Source organism: Megalopta genalis, chromosome 4 (genome assembly GCF_051020955.1).
Source record: "Megalopta genalis isolate 19385.01 chromosome 4, iyMegGena1_principal, whole genome shotgun sequence".
Lineage (NCBI taxonomy): Eukaryota > Metazoa > Arthropoda > Insecta > Hymenoptera > Halictidae > Megalopta > Megalopta genalis.
Window position 1 is genome coordinate 4,020,108 of NC_135016.1, and position 18,366 is coordinate 4,038,473.

General features: G+C 46.8%; 2 protein-coding genes across 11 annotated transcripts in view; one reads left to right on the forward strand and one right to left on the reverse strand.

Moving 5' to 3' along the window:
* Positions 1-18,366, reverse strand: part of LOC117223804 (uncharacterized) — a 78,178-nt gene that overhangs the window by 57,480 nt on the left and 2,332 nt on the right. The window lies entirely within an intron of this gene.
* Positions 1-18,366, forward strand: part of tn (tripartite motif containing protein thin) — an 84,429-nt gene that overhangs the window by 26,783 nt on the left and 39,280 nt on the right. For 7 of the 9 annotated variants that reach the window (XM_076521097.1, XM_076521099.1, XM_076521098.1 and 4 more), the window contains exons 3-4: positions 15,194-15,375; positions 17,311-17,544. In XM_076521097.1, the coding sequence (XP_076377212.1) occupies positions 15,196-15,375; positions 17,311-17,544 (414 nt within the window). In that variant the 5' untranslated portion in view covers positions 15,194-15,195. Of the gene's footprint in view, positions 1-8,999; positions 9,250-14,085; positions 14,221-15,193; positions 15,376-17,310; positions 17,545-18,366 lie in introns of those variants that run through there. The other 2 variants (XM_076521092.1, XM_076521093.1) reach the window with 2 other exon arrangements.

An 18,366-nucleotide genomic window follows, 5' to 3' on the forward strand; every position in this document is an offset into this window, starting at 1 on the left:
ACGTGTATCGGTCATCATCTCCTAAGACCGAGAGCTAAGGCGTGGGGGTCCACCTGGAACATTTTTCTTCGCCCTTCTGATTCTTTCATTAGAAAACACGCTGCGCTTGCAGCCGCTAAATCACTTTCTCGGCCGACAACCCAAGCGAAAGGAAACCCGTCTCGTGCTCCGTGAGCCGGGCATCTTTCACAAATTGCTCGCAAGACATTCCTGGACGCTTCCAGTTAGCGAGGGCCGTCTCTCCAGGAAACTGACCCTTCCCGACCTTCCTGTCCATCCTGGACTTAGGCCATCCCGATGTATACTCGTCCGAGCGAAGAAAGACTCTGCCGAAGTCCCGGTGCTGCCAAAATTCTTCGTCGAATCGATCAGCTGCGAAACGCGTTGTCGATCAATCCGTCATTTCTTATCGCCAGGATTTGGGATCGACTGAAATATTTGAACTGTTCCCTATTTTCTCGGAAAATTGAGAAATTTTCGTAAAGGTATATTTTTTTTTAAATCTATGAAATATTAAAAATTCTGTTTAGCTCCTAATTTAAAAGATTTCAATGCGATAAAATTTCAGAGCATCGGAAAGCAATGAATATCATGAACTATCCATAGAGACTCTGCAAACAAATTTTTAATTTTGTATTTTCATATTAACTGCTGCACCGTTTATTACTAACGCCGTATTATAGTGCAAATTCCAGAGACACGCATGTATCTTTTTAGTCAAGTCTATGCGACTCAATAATTGGTTTAAGTTTCTAAGGACACCGTAGAAGGATTCAGAATGAAAACGACAATTTTATAGTGCGATAAAACGGTCGCTAATAACGATTTTCATTATTAGACGAATTTCGGGGGAAAAGCACTGTTCTATCGCCGAATGATAGCGATCTTTGCGGAGGAAGAAAGTCCATTCGTCCCCAAGGCGAGGGAACCGTTTGCTCCGGCGAACACCATGGAAAGCTTTTTTATTTCTCCCCGTTGGTCAATAGATTCTCGTGGATATAGAAAGACAAACATCGCGTGCTCATGTTTGTCTTTGCCGGCAGCTTCGGGACCATTTCTCGGTTCCCTGCGCAAGCAGCCGTCTTATCGAGAAGTACAACAACGACTCGAACGTTCTCCGAGCCAAACTGCATCGTCGCGGTTGCAAATGGAACCTTTTTCGAAACTCGAGGCCGTGTACCGGGGCCAGGAATAAAGCAGGATTAAATAGAATTAGTCGAGACCTTTGTAGACGACAGACGATCCCGTTGTCTACAGGAGAGTAGTCCTAGAACAGGAACAGGAACAGCGAGTCGGCGACTGTTCTGGCATGTCCTTGGGCACACTTATTCGCAATTTCAGCCACTTGGAACATAGTTCGGCCTTTCTGCCGGCTGGCTGGTCACGGGACAAGTTGCTAGTTCCTACCGGGCGTACATCCTGCGTCTGCTATGCGACCCTAAGACTTCGCTGACGAAGATGTCCTCGAAGACAAATGATTTTCGGGCACCGTGTACGTCACTAGTTATTGGAACTGAATATCTCATTCAGCACTCTGTCCCAGGGTAGAAATTGCCTCGTGTATTTTATACGTCGTAACGGAGCGTACGTTTACTTTCGTAGCACCAGAAATTGTAAATGAAAAAATCAGAAACCAGTGAGTTTGAGTAGTTTTGACTGAATCTATAAATTCGTCACATTAGTTGATGAATTATGAGATCTTGAGGTTTCGAAGTTCTAGATATTTGAACCATTCAGACTACTCATCTTAGAAACTCTGAGTTTCTTGGAGCTTTGAGGTCCTAAGTCTTTAGACCTTTGAACACTTGAGTCTTTGGAGTTTTGAACTTTTGAGTCTTTGGAACTTTGAACACTTGAGTCTTTGGAGCTTTGAACTTTTGAGTCTTTGGAACTTTGAACCTTTGAGTTTTTGGAACATTGAGGCTTGAGTCTTTGGAGCTTTGAACACTTGAGTCTTTGGAACATTGAACCTTTGAGTCTTTGGAGCTTTGAACTTTTGAGTCTTTGGAACTTTGAACCTTTGAGTTTTTAGAACATTGAGGCTTGAGTCTTTGGAGCTTTGAACACTTGGGTTTTTGGATCATTGAACCTTTGAGTCTTTGGAACGTTGAACCTTTGAGTCTTTGGAATTTTGAACACTTGAGTATTTGGATCTTCGAACCCTTGAGTCTTTAGTGCATTGAACCCTTGAGTCTTTGAAACTTTGAGGCTCTAAGTCTTTGCAACTTTGATGCCCTGAGTCTTTGGAACTTTGAGGCTTGAATCTTTGAAGCGTCGAACACTCGAGTCTTTGGAGTTTTGAACCTTCGAGTCTTTGGAGCTTCGAACCCTTGAGTCTCTGCAACTTTGAAGTACCGAGTCTTTGGAACTTTGAGGCTTGAATCTTTGGAGCTTCGAACACTCGAGTCTATCGAGCTTTGAACCCTTGAGTCGGTAAACGAATCGAGTACAGTCTCTGAATTACTGCATACGAAGGAAAGACGTAACGTGCTTGACACGGATGAAAGAGTGAACAATACGGATCACGGAAGTTCGGAACGCCGCGAGGTACCGCCAACAACTCTCGAAAAGGTGAAAACGTACGAAGAAGAAGAAACCCGTGGAATCCGCTGGGGCAGAAGGGAAAGCCGGCTGGAAGGTACGAGGGAAAGCTACTGGCGAAAGAAGTTTCAGCCGGTCGACCGACAGCGGATATATTCATATAGATTTTTCCTCGTAGACTGCGCTTGCCGGGGCATTTGTCAATTAGAAGGGCTCGAAAGGGTACGAAATACGGGGCGTGTTGCGAATTTTTCTTTTTTCTCGAGAAATCGATAGGGAGTCGCGGTAAAACGGCGCAAGAACAATGGCACGTCGACTCGGTGTTCACGCTGCCATTCGGCAGCGGACGTTTGCTAAATGCTCCATAATTTACCACATAAATTCTACGATAGTCGTTGGTAGACGTAGAACGTGAAAACAGTATTTTTCTTAATCATTGACGAAGCGCTTTCGACACTGTGCAAAATGTTTCAGCAAGCACTCGCCGTTCGAGAAGTGCTCGCAGTTCCATAGTCCTCCGGAACTTCGGGACGTTAATGGTCGCGCAGAAATAATTAGTGCACGAGACCAAATGTTTAACGGGACGAACCCTTTGTTACGCAATACAATACAATAGCCAGTACACAAGCTGCAGCATGTGATTACAATCGCGAGAATAATAATGCCGGTAATAACAGCGACAGTAATTGCAGTAAGACAAGAATTTCTCTTCTCAAGCTACTACATCTACGTACAATAAATTCTCCCTATTTGACGCTCGGATTGCGCACGAAAATGGACAATTCGAGAAGAGAATATCCTTGCGGCACGTTTCTACAATTATTGACGAACGGTGCCCATAAAAAAGAACCGCAAGGACTCGAACAATCGTATCTCCTCCTCCCGAATTGTCCATTTTATTGTCCATTTCCTGCAACCTCGAATAAATACGAATATACAGTAATGTCTCTCTAACTGGCGCTCAGATTATTCGAGTCTTCCATCTCGTTTTTATAGTTTTTGACAATTTGGGTCTATAAAAATGAACCGCGAGATTCGAATAATCGTTTCTCCACTTCCTAAATTGTCCATTTCTATGGACAATCTGAGCGTCAATTAGAGAGACATTACCTTATGTTCAGCTAATTGGTTTCTCCCAAAACAACAAAACAAAAGTCACCGTACAAAATCGACGATCGTAGCTCGCGAAAAAACGCGCCGCGTCTTCAACTTTCGACAGCCGGCGCGTCCGCAAACGATCGAATATTTTCGGGAGGGTGTGCGATTAAATGAACCCGGGACCGGGTTCGTCCGTTTCGATTCTTCGGAAATGGGCTTTCGGGCGCGGCATCCGGCGTGTTATAAATATTTGAACAATTCATAAAGCAGTTTGTATAGAGGCCGATGGGACGGGCGGCAGAGAGTCCGACCGGCGAATTGTCTCTCCGCTGATAATTGTATCTTGCCATCGTGACCGGAAACAAAGCTCGCCGTTATAATGGGAAAGAAATTGGCGCGGGCGCCAATTTATCGATGCACGCGCGACCGAGCCGTATCCGCGGACCGTGCCGCGCCGTGCCGTGATTTTATTCCCGGCGGCGGAATACGTTTGCCGGGGTGTCGCGCCAATCAAATTTATAAACGTATCGCGCCGCGATTAAATATTACCGTCCCGGCGATAAAAGGCTCCGTGACACAATGAATTTAATGCTGTTGTCCGATCCCGGCCGGCCGATAATACATCTATTATCTCGACGTAGCGACGATAAACGGCGCTAAACCTTCGGCGTAAATTTTTCAGCCGTTCCGTATAAAACGTTCCCGCCGGGAACGACCGATCTCCCGTTGGAACCGGCGCGTCCGTTCCCGAACGTTTCCGCATCGCGTCCGACGATTCGCGTAAAATTTCGCTGCGACGGTGCAATCGATACGGGCCGCTCGCCGAGGCGGCAAACTTAAATATTTACATACAAATGTGTTAACTTGTTGAGCGCGCTCGTAAAATCACGCGGAACCGGGGCAATTTATTTGGCGGCCGTGTTTAACCCACTCTTTGATCATTCTTGTATTTAACGGAGTTTAATAGAGCCGGGGATTGTTCCGCGTTATAACGCGTCGCCGAAACGCGGCGCTCGGCTGGCGCGTACATTCGATAGAGCGATCGCCGGAGAAATTATATTTCCGTGAAATGTCCAATCATCTTGAACGGAACGGCTAAAAATGTAAATGGACCATAAAGAACCCGGGAATGGCTAAAAATATAAATAGGCCATAAAGTACCCGAGAATGCGTCTGAAGTTTCCGAGCTACTTGAAAACCCTAATTTTTTTATAAATAAGTTTTCCATACAATTTCACCGAGGAACTGTCGAGTATAAATCGACAACGATTTTTTATCAATTTTTTATTCGTTTTCGACGGACCAAAAGCAGTTTCCTTCTCGTTTCCCGAAACGCAGGTGTTAGAAAAACGAGAACAATCGAAAAAATCGAAGATTATTTGCATTATTGGCATTATCTCGGAAGGTTTCGTTAAGAGCTCGCCCGAGGATGATCGAAGTCTGATCCGCAGCCAAGACCGCCACACCGCAGGGTAAGAAAATTCCCTGTTATCGACTCCGCTAAGCCGCTCCCGACCGAGTTTCGTCGGCTTAGCAACGCCGCCCGGTAAATTCCGCGGCAGAAAGCTCCCTTGCCGACCAGAGAAAAGCTCGGGTCGATAAGAAAAGCAGCATTCTGCCGCGGCTATTCCGAGAGAGAGACCTCCCTGAGAATACGCAGCGCTGGAGAAGCGAGACGGTGCTAACTATAGCATCGGAGTTTCGTGGCGACGCTGCACGCTAATAGGAGAGCAGAACCGCGGATCGACAAACCCTTTTTCTCGCGCTATTCCTGGCCCGAACGATTTTCTATTCTCCTTGAAACCTAGTAACGCTCCGCGTGAAACGGCAACTACAACACGAGAAACAAGCCAGCGCCAGCGAGAATTCTTGTTATGCGAACGCTGCCATAACCGGCAGCGGCTTCTGCTGTTACGGCACACGCGGAGGCGTTGAATAAAAAAAATTAAGTGCCACAATTCAGATAAGATTATCTGGGTGAACATTCCATTTCGGAGAATCGCATAAATTTGCCCGAGATGTGCGAGTGGTTTCAGAAACTTCTTAACAATTCTGCCATATAGATTATTCATTCGCGGGGCGAATATAAAATATTTTTTACAACGTGGAAGAATAGTGTAAATCATTCTGGTATTTATAAGTGGTCGTGGAAATTTTGGTAATAGTTTTTTCACGCTAAACCTGCCACAGTCGAATGACCTGTTTATCGTTTGACAATTATATTAATTATAAAAACGATTTCGTAGGCAATCGATCGAATAAATTACGCTATTGTCGCTGGTTAAAGATAGCATAGAGTCAGGAACGATTGATTTTGCTGGATGAATCTCTTCGGTGCATTTTAACAAATGCATCTTCTATCGGAAAAATTTAGGTATAAATTTCTGCGGACTTTGTTTAAGTGCACAGGGTGGTTAAAAATATCACAGCGTTAGAAACGATTGATTTTTCTGGATGAATCTCTTTGGCGTATCTTAAAAGATGCATTTTCTGTCACAGAAGTTCTAGCAAAAATCTGTTCGAACTTCTTTCAAACGTGCAGGATGATGCAAACTGGAATGATTCCGGCGGACAAGAATGCGTCAGGGTTGCAACAGCATTCCGGATGATAAGTTGCCGGCGTCTGGGCATCAATGGGAAATGAAAGTTGTGGCAGCGTTTCAAATGCACCCATCCACGGAACGGCGTTCGCGATGTATCGGAGCGTCGCGATGCTCTGTACCCGCTGTATTTTCTCTTCTTTTCTTCTTTTTTTTCCATTTCGTTCCAGTTGGTCGTGCAGACCGATGGAAAACGAGACGCCGGGAAGGCAATTCCCGAAAATTTTCCTGGCGCACCGGTATCCGATCATCTGGATTAGCCTTTAATATTGGCCCCGGTGCTTGGCGTGCCGCCAGATTGAATATAATTGATATCGATTCGCTTTGACGCCGCCGCGCGGCACTGCATCGTTTTAACTTTAATTACAATAAACGGGTTAAGGTATGATTTCTAATCGACGTTAAACTCGTTGGCGTCGCGCTCGCGCCAGCGCGCTCCGCCTCGTTAACGGATATATCCGGGCGCGCGGAACAGGTTCAGCACGATCCTGCACAATTTTCCATTCGACGCAATCAGTGTCAGCGATGTTTTTTAATCGACTGCCCGCAAATCGCTGGTCCAAATTATATCTTCTTAATTCCGTTCGTTACCCGAATTTCTGGCTCGCCCGGCCTCTCTGCCACGGCCGTTTTAATTAGGAGAAACGCGCGTTCATTCGCGCGAATGTGTGCCGGGATATTGACTAAATAATTAGTCGAACGAAATAGGTCGTTGCGCATGAAACGGCGATTTTTCGCGATTCGTGCTTACGTTCTTTTACCGTTTAGTTTCGATCGCGACGAAATCGCGCGGGAATCGCGCCGAATACAGTAAATTCTTCTCAATTTTCCTGCAGCTTGCAAACAAAAATGGGCTACAGTGATTTCTCCCTAATTCGCGCTCAGATCGCGCACAAAAATGGACGATTTGGGAAGTGGAGGCACGATTATTCGAGCCTCGCGGCACATTTTTATAGTTACCGATTCTCGACAACTATAAAAACGCGGTGCGAGACTCGAATAATCGTGCCTCCACTTCCCAAATTGTCCATTTTTGTGCGCGATCTGAGCGCGAGTTAGGGAGAAATTACTATTTGCGAGCCTCGCGACTCGTTTTTATAATTACCAATTGTTAACAACTATAAAAACGCGGTGCGAGGCTCGAATAATCGTATTCCCCCTTCTCAAATTGGTCATTTTTATTAACAAGATGTAGAAAAATTACCGAGAATTGACTGTCCCGAGCAAGTTCGTCGGATATAGCGACGGTTATCTAATTCGATTGCATCGTCTAAATTTACCGAAGTCGTTCGACGGATAATAAATAAATCGTAGATCACGAGGCGGCGGGGCCCGGTAGATCCGAATGCCTTCTAAATCGGGAACGGTAATTAAAGACGCAGAAAAATAGCGACGCGAGGGGCAACGGTGGTCCACTTTCACCGATTCATTCGACGGTCTCCGGTTCACCAAACAACCAGTTAACGATGACGATCGCCAGAAGCCTCGGCCGATCCTCGGACAAACCTGTCACGATTAAATTTGACTCGGCTTTTCGAAAGCTCCCGCGGAAATCGATACTGAAAATCGATACGGCACCGCGCGCTCGCTGCCAGTGGAAACGGCCAGCCATGCACGGACGCGCCGGCCAACTGGCTCAATGAAAATCAGCTGGAACGATCTGCTTTTTATTTTTAATATTCTGCCTGGAGATCGCTGTTTCGTTCTAGAATTGGCCACGATGTTTCCGGTGGAAAATAAATCGTTTAATGTGCTCGAGCAGAGGTGCGGCAACGGCTCAGATTTTTTATGAACATTTCAGACAGAATTTACAAAGTGTAATTATTAATTGGCAGCTTTTAAAACGATTTAAAATTGTATTCCTCTGTATCATCGGTATCGAAGCACTGAAGAAGATGAAGACACGGCGAAAATGTTCTGTTACATAAATAAATTGATAAGAATTTGTCTGCGGCGATGCAAAGCCTGTTCTAAAAAAGAAGACTCTGATTTTTCTAAAAATAATGCACAACGACCGATCGAAATAAAAAAAAGAATCCATCACAGTTTAAACTTAGTTTCGTGGTAACTCTGCAGCGACTTTCTGCAATTTTATGGGAAGAACGATTCGGTGGAAGATGCGACAGACATTTCCCTAAAGAATGATGCACGTTGGCAGAACGAAATGGAGGAGACTCGGCGCGCAGTTGAACGGCGCGCCGTCAGCGTCTTTGTGCAATTTTACGCGACGAACGTCTCAGCAGGAGTTCCCGGTTGTCAGAAAATCCGGCGATTGTAAAACAAGCGTGGCGCGACAATGGCGGCGTGGCCGAATAAAGCGGCTTTCTTCTTCGCGCCGTTTAAATCGAGGCGTTCACGAGGGACACGCGAAGAGGTCCCCAAAAGCCGCGTTAAATTTACACCAAGGTCCCTTTTGTCCCCGGCGGTTCGCATAACGCGATAAATCTCCGTCGGCGTCGCAATCGGAAAGGAATATTCGTGTCGGTGACCGGGAAACCCGAGAAAAATGCTCGGGGACGGGCGCGTGCGGGCGCGCACACGCGCGCCGTGCGTGGGACGATGGAGCGTTCCGTGGCTTTCTCGCGTGGATCTTTCGTCGAAAACGAGCCGCCGGAAATCGAAGGTCTCCGTCTAAGTATAGCGCGCGCGCCTCGCTAGGCGTAAGTCTGGCCACTGACGTCGAAAAGTGTCAGTATACCCTGGACCGACCGATTCCAGAACAACCACGCCGCGTATTCCGTCCCGGCGGCTCCTGAAAACCCGACGTTTCCACGCTTTCGAGACCGATCCTCGCTGGCCACGGATCTATCGCGCATGGATCGATAACCAGCAGTGCTACCGCCGCGTGTGAAGTTCTCAGTTCTGTGATCCCGGCTCCTTTATCGCGCTTCGATACTTGTCGCCGGGTTATTCCACGCTCGAGCTTCCATTCTTCTTCGATCGAGCGACCGGAAAGGGATTTTTATTTTATGCTGCAGCTTTGAACCAGTCGCATCATAATTTCCTACGGGTACGTACGCGAGACGTCGCGCGGACCCAGTCGATTCACTTTCGTTCCATTCTCGTCGGTGTTGTTCCACTTTGAGGAATTTTCTCTGACGATTTGTACCGGTAACATTGGGTTGGTGGGTTCGTGTCTTGCGGATCGAAGATTATCGTTTCTCGGAGCTGGCTTTAGCGTCGCCGATTTTCTCACTGGACAGTGAATTTTTATAGATCTCAGATTTATGTAAGCACACATTAACGCGAGAATTTCAGTCTGGACTTTGGGAACTGTTTTCATTCGCGCGAGATCCTGGCCTTTATGCGATCATTTTTATTTTATAAAACGACGAGTATTATCGCGAATTGATTTTTAACTGGACAAACACAGGCAGCAGAATATTCTAATTTTAGTCGATTAATGATCGAGGCTAGTCTTTAGCCTCTACTTGAACGAATCCAGGCGATCGATATAAATGCAATTAAAGAACAGGCTTCGCTGCAATTCCGGATCTAAATGCAACTTGAAATAAATTCGACGACTCGTCGGGTTGATTGACCACTCGGACAGGAAGTTCTCCGCTCTTTAACGGGAACGGGGAGCTGAAAATTGCCGGAGCGAAGCGACAGAGACCGTGGGACATTAAATTTTCACGTGTTGCCGCGTCCAGAGAAAAATCTCGGCGATCTTTGTCCCGGAGATCAAACGAGGATTTTCTCGAAGGTTTCCCGTGGGGAGGGTCGAGAAGGTTGACGAAGGTCTAGCGGGTTCAAGGAATCCTGACCGACGGAATATCGCGTTTCACCCGCTTTGTGCACCGAGGAAACGCCGAATGTAAACGAGAGAGAGAGAGAGAGAACGAGAGGCTGCGAAACGACGCCCACGATTTTCGCGCGGCGTTTCGGCCAGACAAAGGGAAATGCTGAATCACTCGACGCGCCATTCGATCGTCTTGGCGCGAAAATAATAAAGCGCCACGTGTGTGTCCGGCGTCACCGACGAGTTCATAGAATTTGTCCGAGAACGAGGCGATTAGCAGCGACGAGCGTCGAAAACTGTTGGACGCGATCTACGCGGAAAATTGCGGGGACTCTTTGTCTCCCGCGAGCCGGGACTTTCCACCAAAGTTTCCTCGGTGCAACAAAGACGGTGCAAAGCTCGGGGAAGTTTGTTTCTCCTGGAACGATTTCAATTCCCACGGACACGTCGATTTTTATATTAATAGCTCGGAGACTCGCGCGTCCGAGCGAGCGCTCTGATCTAGAACTTTGCCAAAATCTCAAGATCTAACGGTCCGACGAATCTCAAATTTTGTGGGAACGTTCGGCAGACTTGTTGTTACTGCGTGGAGCAAGATCATTAAGTTGTTCTAATTTGTTCCGATTTTTTTCTGTCTCCCCGCAGCGAGAAAAGCTGAATAAAGCGGAAATAGGAAAACACGATGTGCTGGCATTTTTTTTTGAAGCAATTGGACATTTGATTTATTTTCGCTCACGGTGAAAATACTACTTCGCTTTATGAAGTAGTATCGAAGCCGTTAGAGCGGATAGAATCCCATCAGCCAGCGAGGCGCTATTTTTTTAAAAAACGAACTTCGTTCGAACGAACGCAGCTCGCGCGGTTTTAAATATTTCGACTTGGAAAAAATCCGTAACACGCTCCGAACAATGGTAAACGCGTACGCGAAAGAATCGACGCGAAACAGTTTCCAGATTTTGCAAGAAAAATCCCAAAGCCCGGACTCGAGAAACGACGGTCCAGAATACCAACTGCTCCGATTTCCGGTCGATTCCTCTCGGTCCCTCGACCCCGAAGTTGCAAAAGACGGTTCAGGGACACGTCCGCGTCAAAACAATGGAAATCTGCGGAAGCTGGTTAACTCTGGCAGCATCCAGGCCCGCTGTCAGGATTAACATCCCTCTCTTCCCTCGCGCCGACATCCAGAAAGTTGCTAACACAATAGGCGCCCAGCCGCCTGTTGCACCCCGGAATTCGCTCGAAGATCAACAAGTGGTTCGTCTAAGAGTAACAATGCTTTCTAATGCGTGGGCCAGCGTTCCCTGCGACGGCCGCGATCGCCGATCCACCGCGATCGTTCCTCGCCGCGGCCTTCCAACTGCTCGATCTTGCGAAACACCGAGATGGACTTGGCTCCGACGTGTCCGCGGACGCCTCGAATAATCTCGTTCGACGGTGCTTCGACGCTCGGATCCGCTCCGATCCACGTTTTATATTTAACCAGAAACATCCGAGCCGTTCCGCGTTGATTCCTCCCGCGATTTATCAATGATTTTCCGGTCGGCCCGAATGCCTGCGTAAATATTTCGCTTTATCGGCGGCACCTTGCACCGAGCTCTGCTAAAGCGCGATGTTTATCGGCCGACACGCGGCCGCCTGTCCTCCAAAGAATTTTTCCACTTCGCTTATTGGAAACCGCAGAGTAGGCTAGACGCGATAAAGTCTGCCGACGGATCCGGACAGTTGGCGTACAAATTTCTCTGAATAAGGTTAATCTCGATCAGGATTTTTGCCTCGAACTTGAGCCGTTTATTTTGAAAGTGGCACAAGTCACTTTACCGTAATGAAAAGTGGTGATTTTTTAATGTTTACACGAAATTATTTATACTGAGAAAAGTATCAGCATCCTGAGATAACAAATACAAGTAAATCTCCTCGAAAGTTAGCATCCATATTTTTAAACGTGTTAAAAACGCAAACCCTTACATATATCGCCTTAAAAACAAAGTGATTTATGCAACTTTCAAAATAAACGGCTCACTTTTGCGTAGAATCGAGACGAGAATGCAAGAGCAGTTGTCCGAAATTATGGACGATTTATTCTTCGCGATGAGGATTTTTCGGTGAACTCTTTTTGCCATCCTGTTCTACAGTGATCGACTGAAGTGCTTAAAAAATGGGCAGTCTGAAAAATGAAGCCAGAAAAGTTCAATCCCAAGTAAACCTCTTTTTTCCATTTTCCTCCAGCTTGTTCAATGAATTTTCTCCACGCCCCGTCCGTATTATTTTTAGCGAGTCGCGTCTTCGACTTCCCACATCCGTCTTTCAAAAAAGAAACCGTGCAGCCTTCCGAGGTCGATCGAATGAAATCGGGAAAAGCTCTGTGACGCGGGCGTTCCACGAGCCGTTCCGTTTGAAATATTTCGTCGAGGAAAGAATTCGTCGATCGATAAATCGTCTGGAATATTCTTGGGCCGCTCGATCCTCGGGGCTTTAGGGGGGATGACAGCAATATTAATAGTTCGGGAAAAAATGCGAGGACTGTTCCGAGATGAAACGAGCCTGCGGTTCGACTATCGAGTAACAGCGACCGACCGGCGAGCAAAAACAATCGGGCGGGAGAATCTCGGGCGCAAATTGCCCGGGGAATTTCGAAACGCTTCGGTGAACGAATCTCGACGCGGCTGCCAAGCACCGCGGCTCTAATTACGAGGCGAAGTCGACGGTCGGAATAATTTGCAACGCGCGAAGTACACACAGGGACACCCTCTCTCCGGGGTTCGCCCCCTCGGCTCCCCCGCGAATGATACATCGTCTCTCGAAATAGAAGAGCAACGACACCGACGAGATCTTGACATTGTCTTGGCAGCGGTCGCGCGCATTGTTTCCGCGACGAAAAATGGAAACGATTAGGCTCGAAGGTCGCCGACGGACTCTTCTTGTTTACTCATTTACGCGATCCTCCCTCGCACTTTGTCCCGCGGCGTCCGTTCGAATCGTACTTGATTTCTTCCGTTCAATGGACAATCTGAGCGTCAGTAAGGGAGACATTGCTGTAATCTGAGCGTCAGTTAGGGAGACATTACTGTAAATGCGATCTCCATCGATTGCAACGAACACGAATCGAGTAGACACTTCTTTCTTTCTTCGAATAGCTGCATAGAGTTGACATGATTTCTTATCGCTGCTAGGATTTTGCTAGGAACAACAGCTAATTAATCTTAATCGACGGTGGCGCAAGTCCCGTTTGTTAGTATTCTAAAAATTGTATAATACTTGTATAATACTCCATAAAAAAATGCATAGCACTATTGCAAGAAAATACAGTAATAGTGATTACGATAACGTTGTTCAACACTTTGCCGCGCCAACAGAGTCAGAGATGTCATCAAATTGAAGCAATGTGCTTCATCGAATCGAAATTGAGATCTCTCAAGTTGCACGTTTAAATAGCAAATAAATCCACTGTACTTAATACCAGCTATTTCCACGCTTAACTCAGTCTTCATGATTTCGAACTTAGGCGACTCGTCAAGTGGGTAGCTGAATGAATTAACGAATAACGAACGATTACCGAGAGGAAAAGCGTCGGGTCCGCTCGAGAGCGCAGAGCAACGCCGCGGCAAACGCGGCGATGAATAACAACTTGGCACAATGGCGTCCCCGGATTGCAACAGTCCGCGGATTAGTCGTTCGAACTATTTATTATCCGTGATTTTCGTGGTTTCATGGTGTGACGTAAGGATCGAGAATACTCGGTAGGGATCAGTGTCGAAGCCCGTGACGCAGATCGGATTCGTCGGATCGGATAAACAAGTCGAGCCGACGCCGCTCCGAGGTTCCGAAGGCGAGCCGCGCATTGCGAAATATTATTCGGTAACGTCAGACGGCCGCGAAAACCGCCAGATGCGTCCGTCGATACCCGTTCCACGTCCGCCGAGAGCGAAAAAGTGTTCGTCCGTCGGCGAAAAAGCCGCGCGACTCCAGTCCAAACGCGGCGACGCGACGCCGCGATTAATAATAGAGAGAAAAGAGAGGATGACAAGCCGATCTAGAATCGTCGCTACGTCGGGAACCGTTGACGAGCGGATGGATATAAGCAGGATGATCGCAGGAATTTTTAGCCAGTACGTCAGTGGCCGCCAAAGTGAACCGGTTCCGAAATAGTAATCTTGAACAGACGTCCGATTCTCGGTTGCTATCTACTCTAGCTCTCTTTATGTATCTTAGAAGACACAGCGTCCTTCTCGTTTCAATTACGTGCGTTCAGTGTGCTCTATATATCGTCCGCGTGACGTCAGCGTCTGCCGGCTGATTCAAAAGTGCTGATCGATATCCGTTGCAATAACAACCGTGCTCGCGAATGTAGATCCCCGCGAGCTTTCCGTCTCGGTCCGCCATCTTGTCGCTGGCACCGTCGTGGCACGGTACTTTTGAATCTCCCTGTAGCGATCGCACTGAAACAGTCACAGTAAATTCTCCCTAATTGACCCTCGGCTAGTACACGAAACTGGACAATTTTGGGAAGAGGTGATACGATTATTCTGGAATTGTTCATTTTCGTTTCCAAGCCGAGGGTCAATTGGGGAGAATTGTACTGTACTTCTTCGCAGTGTGATTTTTTCGTTCCATCGTATGAGAATGTGTTCGCTAGCAGCATGTTAATACATGTGCGACTTCAATTTATGAATATCACTGTTTCAAATTATAGCACACGATGTACAGTGATGTCTCCCTTACTGACGCTCAGATTGTCCACTAAAATGGATAATTTGGGAAGAGGAGATACGATTATTCGAGCCTCGCGGCTCGTTTTTATAATTGTGGACAATTTATAACTATAAAAATAAACCGCAAGACTCGAATAATCGTATCTCCTCTTCCCAGATCGTCCATTTTTGTGGTCAATCTGGGCGTCAATTAGAGAGACATTACTACACAAAGAATTTGTAGCTTCCATTCGACGAGATTTCGATCACATTTTACAAGTGCATACGATGCGTTTAATACGACGAATAAAATAAATGCGACTGGGTAAGATAGTGACGCTGCTAGCGAATGCGTTATCTACGAGCCGCTAAGATCTTGCTGTAAGAGAGTCTGAAGTAACGAAAGCGGTAGGCCCGAATCGGCCCGCGGCATCGAAATAGAACCGATCCGAACCGAACCGGCGAGATCAGCGGGCAGGAAGCGAGCGAAGGAGAACGTAACAAGTGTTTGTTGCATGTTTCAGGCATGGAGCAGTTCGAGCAACTGCTAACGTGCGCGATATGCCTGGACCGATACAGGAACCCGAAGCTTTTGCCATGCCAGCACAGCTTTTGCATGGAACCCTGCATGGATGGCCTCGTTGACTACGTGCGGCGACAGGTCAAGTGTCCGGAATGCAGGGCGGAACATCGTATACCTTACCAAGTGAGTGTCAACACGAAACTGTCAGCTGTACACACTGTCAACGGTAACCGCAATCTTCTCGCTATAGAAAATCACCATCGTGGACCAATCGGAGATTTGAACACTAGCTTTCTAGTGTATCGGTTTCATTCATTGATTTTCGGCACTTAGAGTGCACTGAATTTTTGATAAAAATTGGCCAACTTCGACCAACGAGAACTCCGCGAAAAATCATCGTAGGATGATGATTTTTATCTTAAATTAAAGCTTGAAATCTCTACTTTAAGATACTTTTCTCGGATTTTACGTTTTGTGCACCATCGCCGCTGTAACCCTTACAATGTAAGGCCATGTTTGCTACATTGAATATTGCCGAGTTTGACGAAACGCACGATCTTTGTAAAATTTTTTTCGAAGATGCCGTTTACAGCGGAACGAAGTTCGATCCTTCCCCTTTAATTTAAAAAAAAGGGCGCTTGGCTGCGATTTTTTCTCGCGAAATTACAGCACTTTCAAGTAACCCTTGTTACGACAGATTTGGCATTTTCCAATACGATAAACATGGTCTCGCATTTAATGGGTTCTAGTGGTGAGGGTGTGACGAACTTAAAATCGGGAAACGGTATCTTAAAGCAGAGGTTTCAAGCATTAATTTGAAAGAAAAGTCATCGTCCTACGATGGTTTCTCGCGGAATTATAGTCAGTCAAAGTTGGCCCCAATCTTTATCAAAAATTGTTCTATGCTGTAATATTTTCGGGCGATATATTTTTGACATATTGCAAAGGGATATTATGCGATCAGCTCAAGGATGACACCAGTTCCAAAGCAGTTCACCCCACTGAATTGGGCGGTTTTCTTTCGTTTGAAATTTGCCGAAGCCACTGGAGATATGATAAATCTCGCGGACCCTTGGATTTGACTGCGGAAAGCGCATAAAGTTCCATCGTTAAAAACTTCAATGAAATGAAAAGCGTATCCTTGGAGAGGTTCCCGGGCTCCGGAAGCGGAAGATCAATTTCCCGGGTGGAAAACAGTTCCCGGGATAAATCGCGGAGCTATGGAACGGACGGCGATGCAAATGCATCCGTACGCGCGCTTTTCAAATGAACCATACGGCCGGAACAAGGTTCCCCGAACCCGGGCATAATGCGGGGCCGTCTCATCTTTATTCAGCGTCGAATCCGCGGCGGGATCGCTCATGAAAGTGGATGAAGTTTCGCGTTTCATAGCGCGACACCTCTCACGAGCCATTTGTCTTACTTTCTCCTTCTCCCTCCGTTCGCTTCGGTAAGATCAAACGGCCGGCCGTCGTTAACCCCGCTGCTCTATTCGGCACTATTTGACCCGAAAGAAATTTCATTTGCTCGCTACTTTGTCATTTACGTACGTACCGCTTAGCCGTTTTATGACATTGCTCTTCCGCATCACTCGATAATCGCTTCGGAAACTTTTGTACGTTTCGTGCATTCGATGCGATGCAAAATAATCGCAAGAGAGATTCAAATTGCTCTGAATAAAACCCGTTGGAAGCACCCGTTGGAAGCACCAGAAGGTTAACGCTGAACCTAAGACCGAGATCTAAAAGCGACTAACAAAAATTGCCTGATAAGAATAACGGTGTCGAATTCATTCGAATTTTTTGCAATATTTAAAACAGTATGCGCCGGAATAAAGAGATATATTCGAGAATTTTTAGCCAAAGCAGCTTCGCGACTTCGATGATAGGCGGTGGTAGGTTCAGCGTTAAAGATCGCTGAGAGAATTGTACTATCATCTATGCAACTCAATCCCGGCTAAAAGCAGCCTGAAAACTCAGCGCGCGCGCGCGCGCGTACGCCGTTCCGGCGAAAAGCATCGGGATTTGTTCGCCGGCCATAGAGCGGCGTTGTTCATGGTTATTCAACGGCTGCCGGCTGGTTTCTATTATCTAACGAACAACCGTGTGTTTCACGCAGGGCGTCCAGGCGTTCCCGACCAACGTGACCCTGCAGCGATTCCTGGAATTGCACATCGAGATCACCGGCGAGCTGCCGGACCCGACCAGCGGCCAGACGATGGAACGGTGCGGCGTTTGCTCCGAGAAAAGCTACTGCTCCCTCTGTGTCCACTGTGAGAAAAAGTGTTGCCCGGAGTGCAAGGACGCTCACATGGACATCCTCAGGCGTGAAATTACGCGCATCAATTCCCAGGTACGAGAATTCCCCCGGCGATCCTGGGAATCCTTTTCGAATGCCGCCGGCACACCTCCGCCGACCCGGCGCGACCCCTCGGGCTCCTTCTTTCGCGACCCTGCCGCGCGACCCGGCGTCAAGGAATTTACGCCGACGGAGGAACCCGCGACCCGTTGTTTACCACCGAACCGTTCCGGATTGCACGAGGGATTGTTTGTTTTTTACCGAGCTGCGAAACAATTTCTCACCGGCGGACTTTTCATTATTCTCTCTCGCGTCCGAAGTCGCGCCGCGGACATATTTAATGCTGCTAGCCCGTTCCACGCGCTTATCGCAATTTCGTGGTAGATTTTCTCGATTTTCTCCTTTTCCTCGATTTTCTCGCTGTGGCGAGCTTGTGGGAAATTGTGGACCCGCGACCGACCGTTATTTATTTCGAGCCGGTAGGATAGTGCTGCCGGTTATCGTCCAGTGGCCAATTGCTGTGTCTTTGGTCCATTCTCGGACGCAATTGATTTTATAATCTTCGGACGTGTCAATTTTTTTGTCAATTTTTTATTAGAAAATATTCAAAGTAAAAGAATAAAATATTTCCGAATACGAACCGAAGTCCATGATCTACGCAAAACATAGCACAATATCCAGGAAGTCCGCGTTCCTTCATTTAACTAAACTGTTTCAATGCTTCAATAACAGAAATCGGTCGCGTTTGATCAATTATTTAAGCAATGAAGATAAATAACGAAGGAAATGAGAATCGCGAACGTGTTAAATAAACGATGCATTAAAAAGTAAGCTGCATCTAAAGACAAATTCAATTTAATTTGCCACTAGAACTAT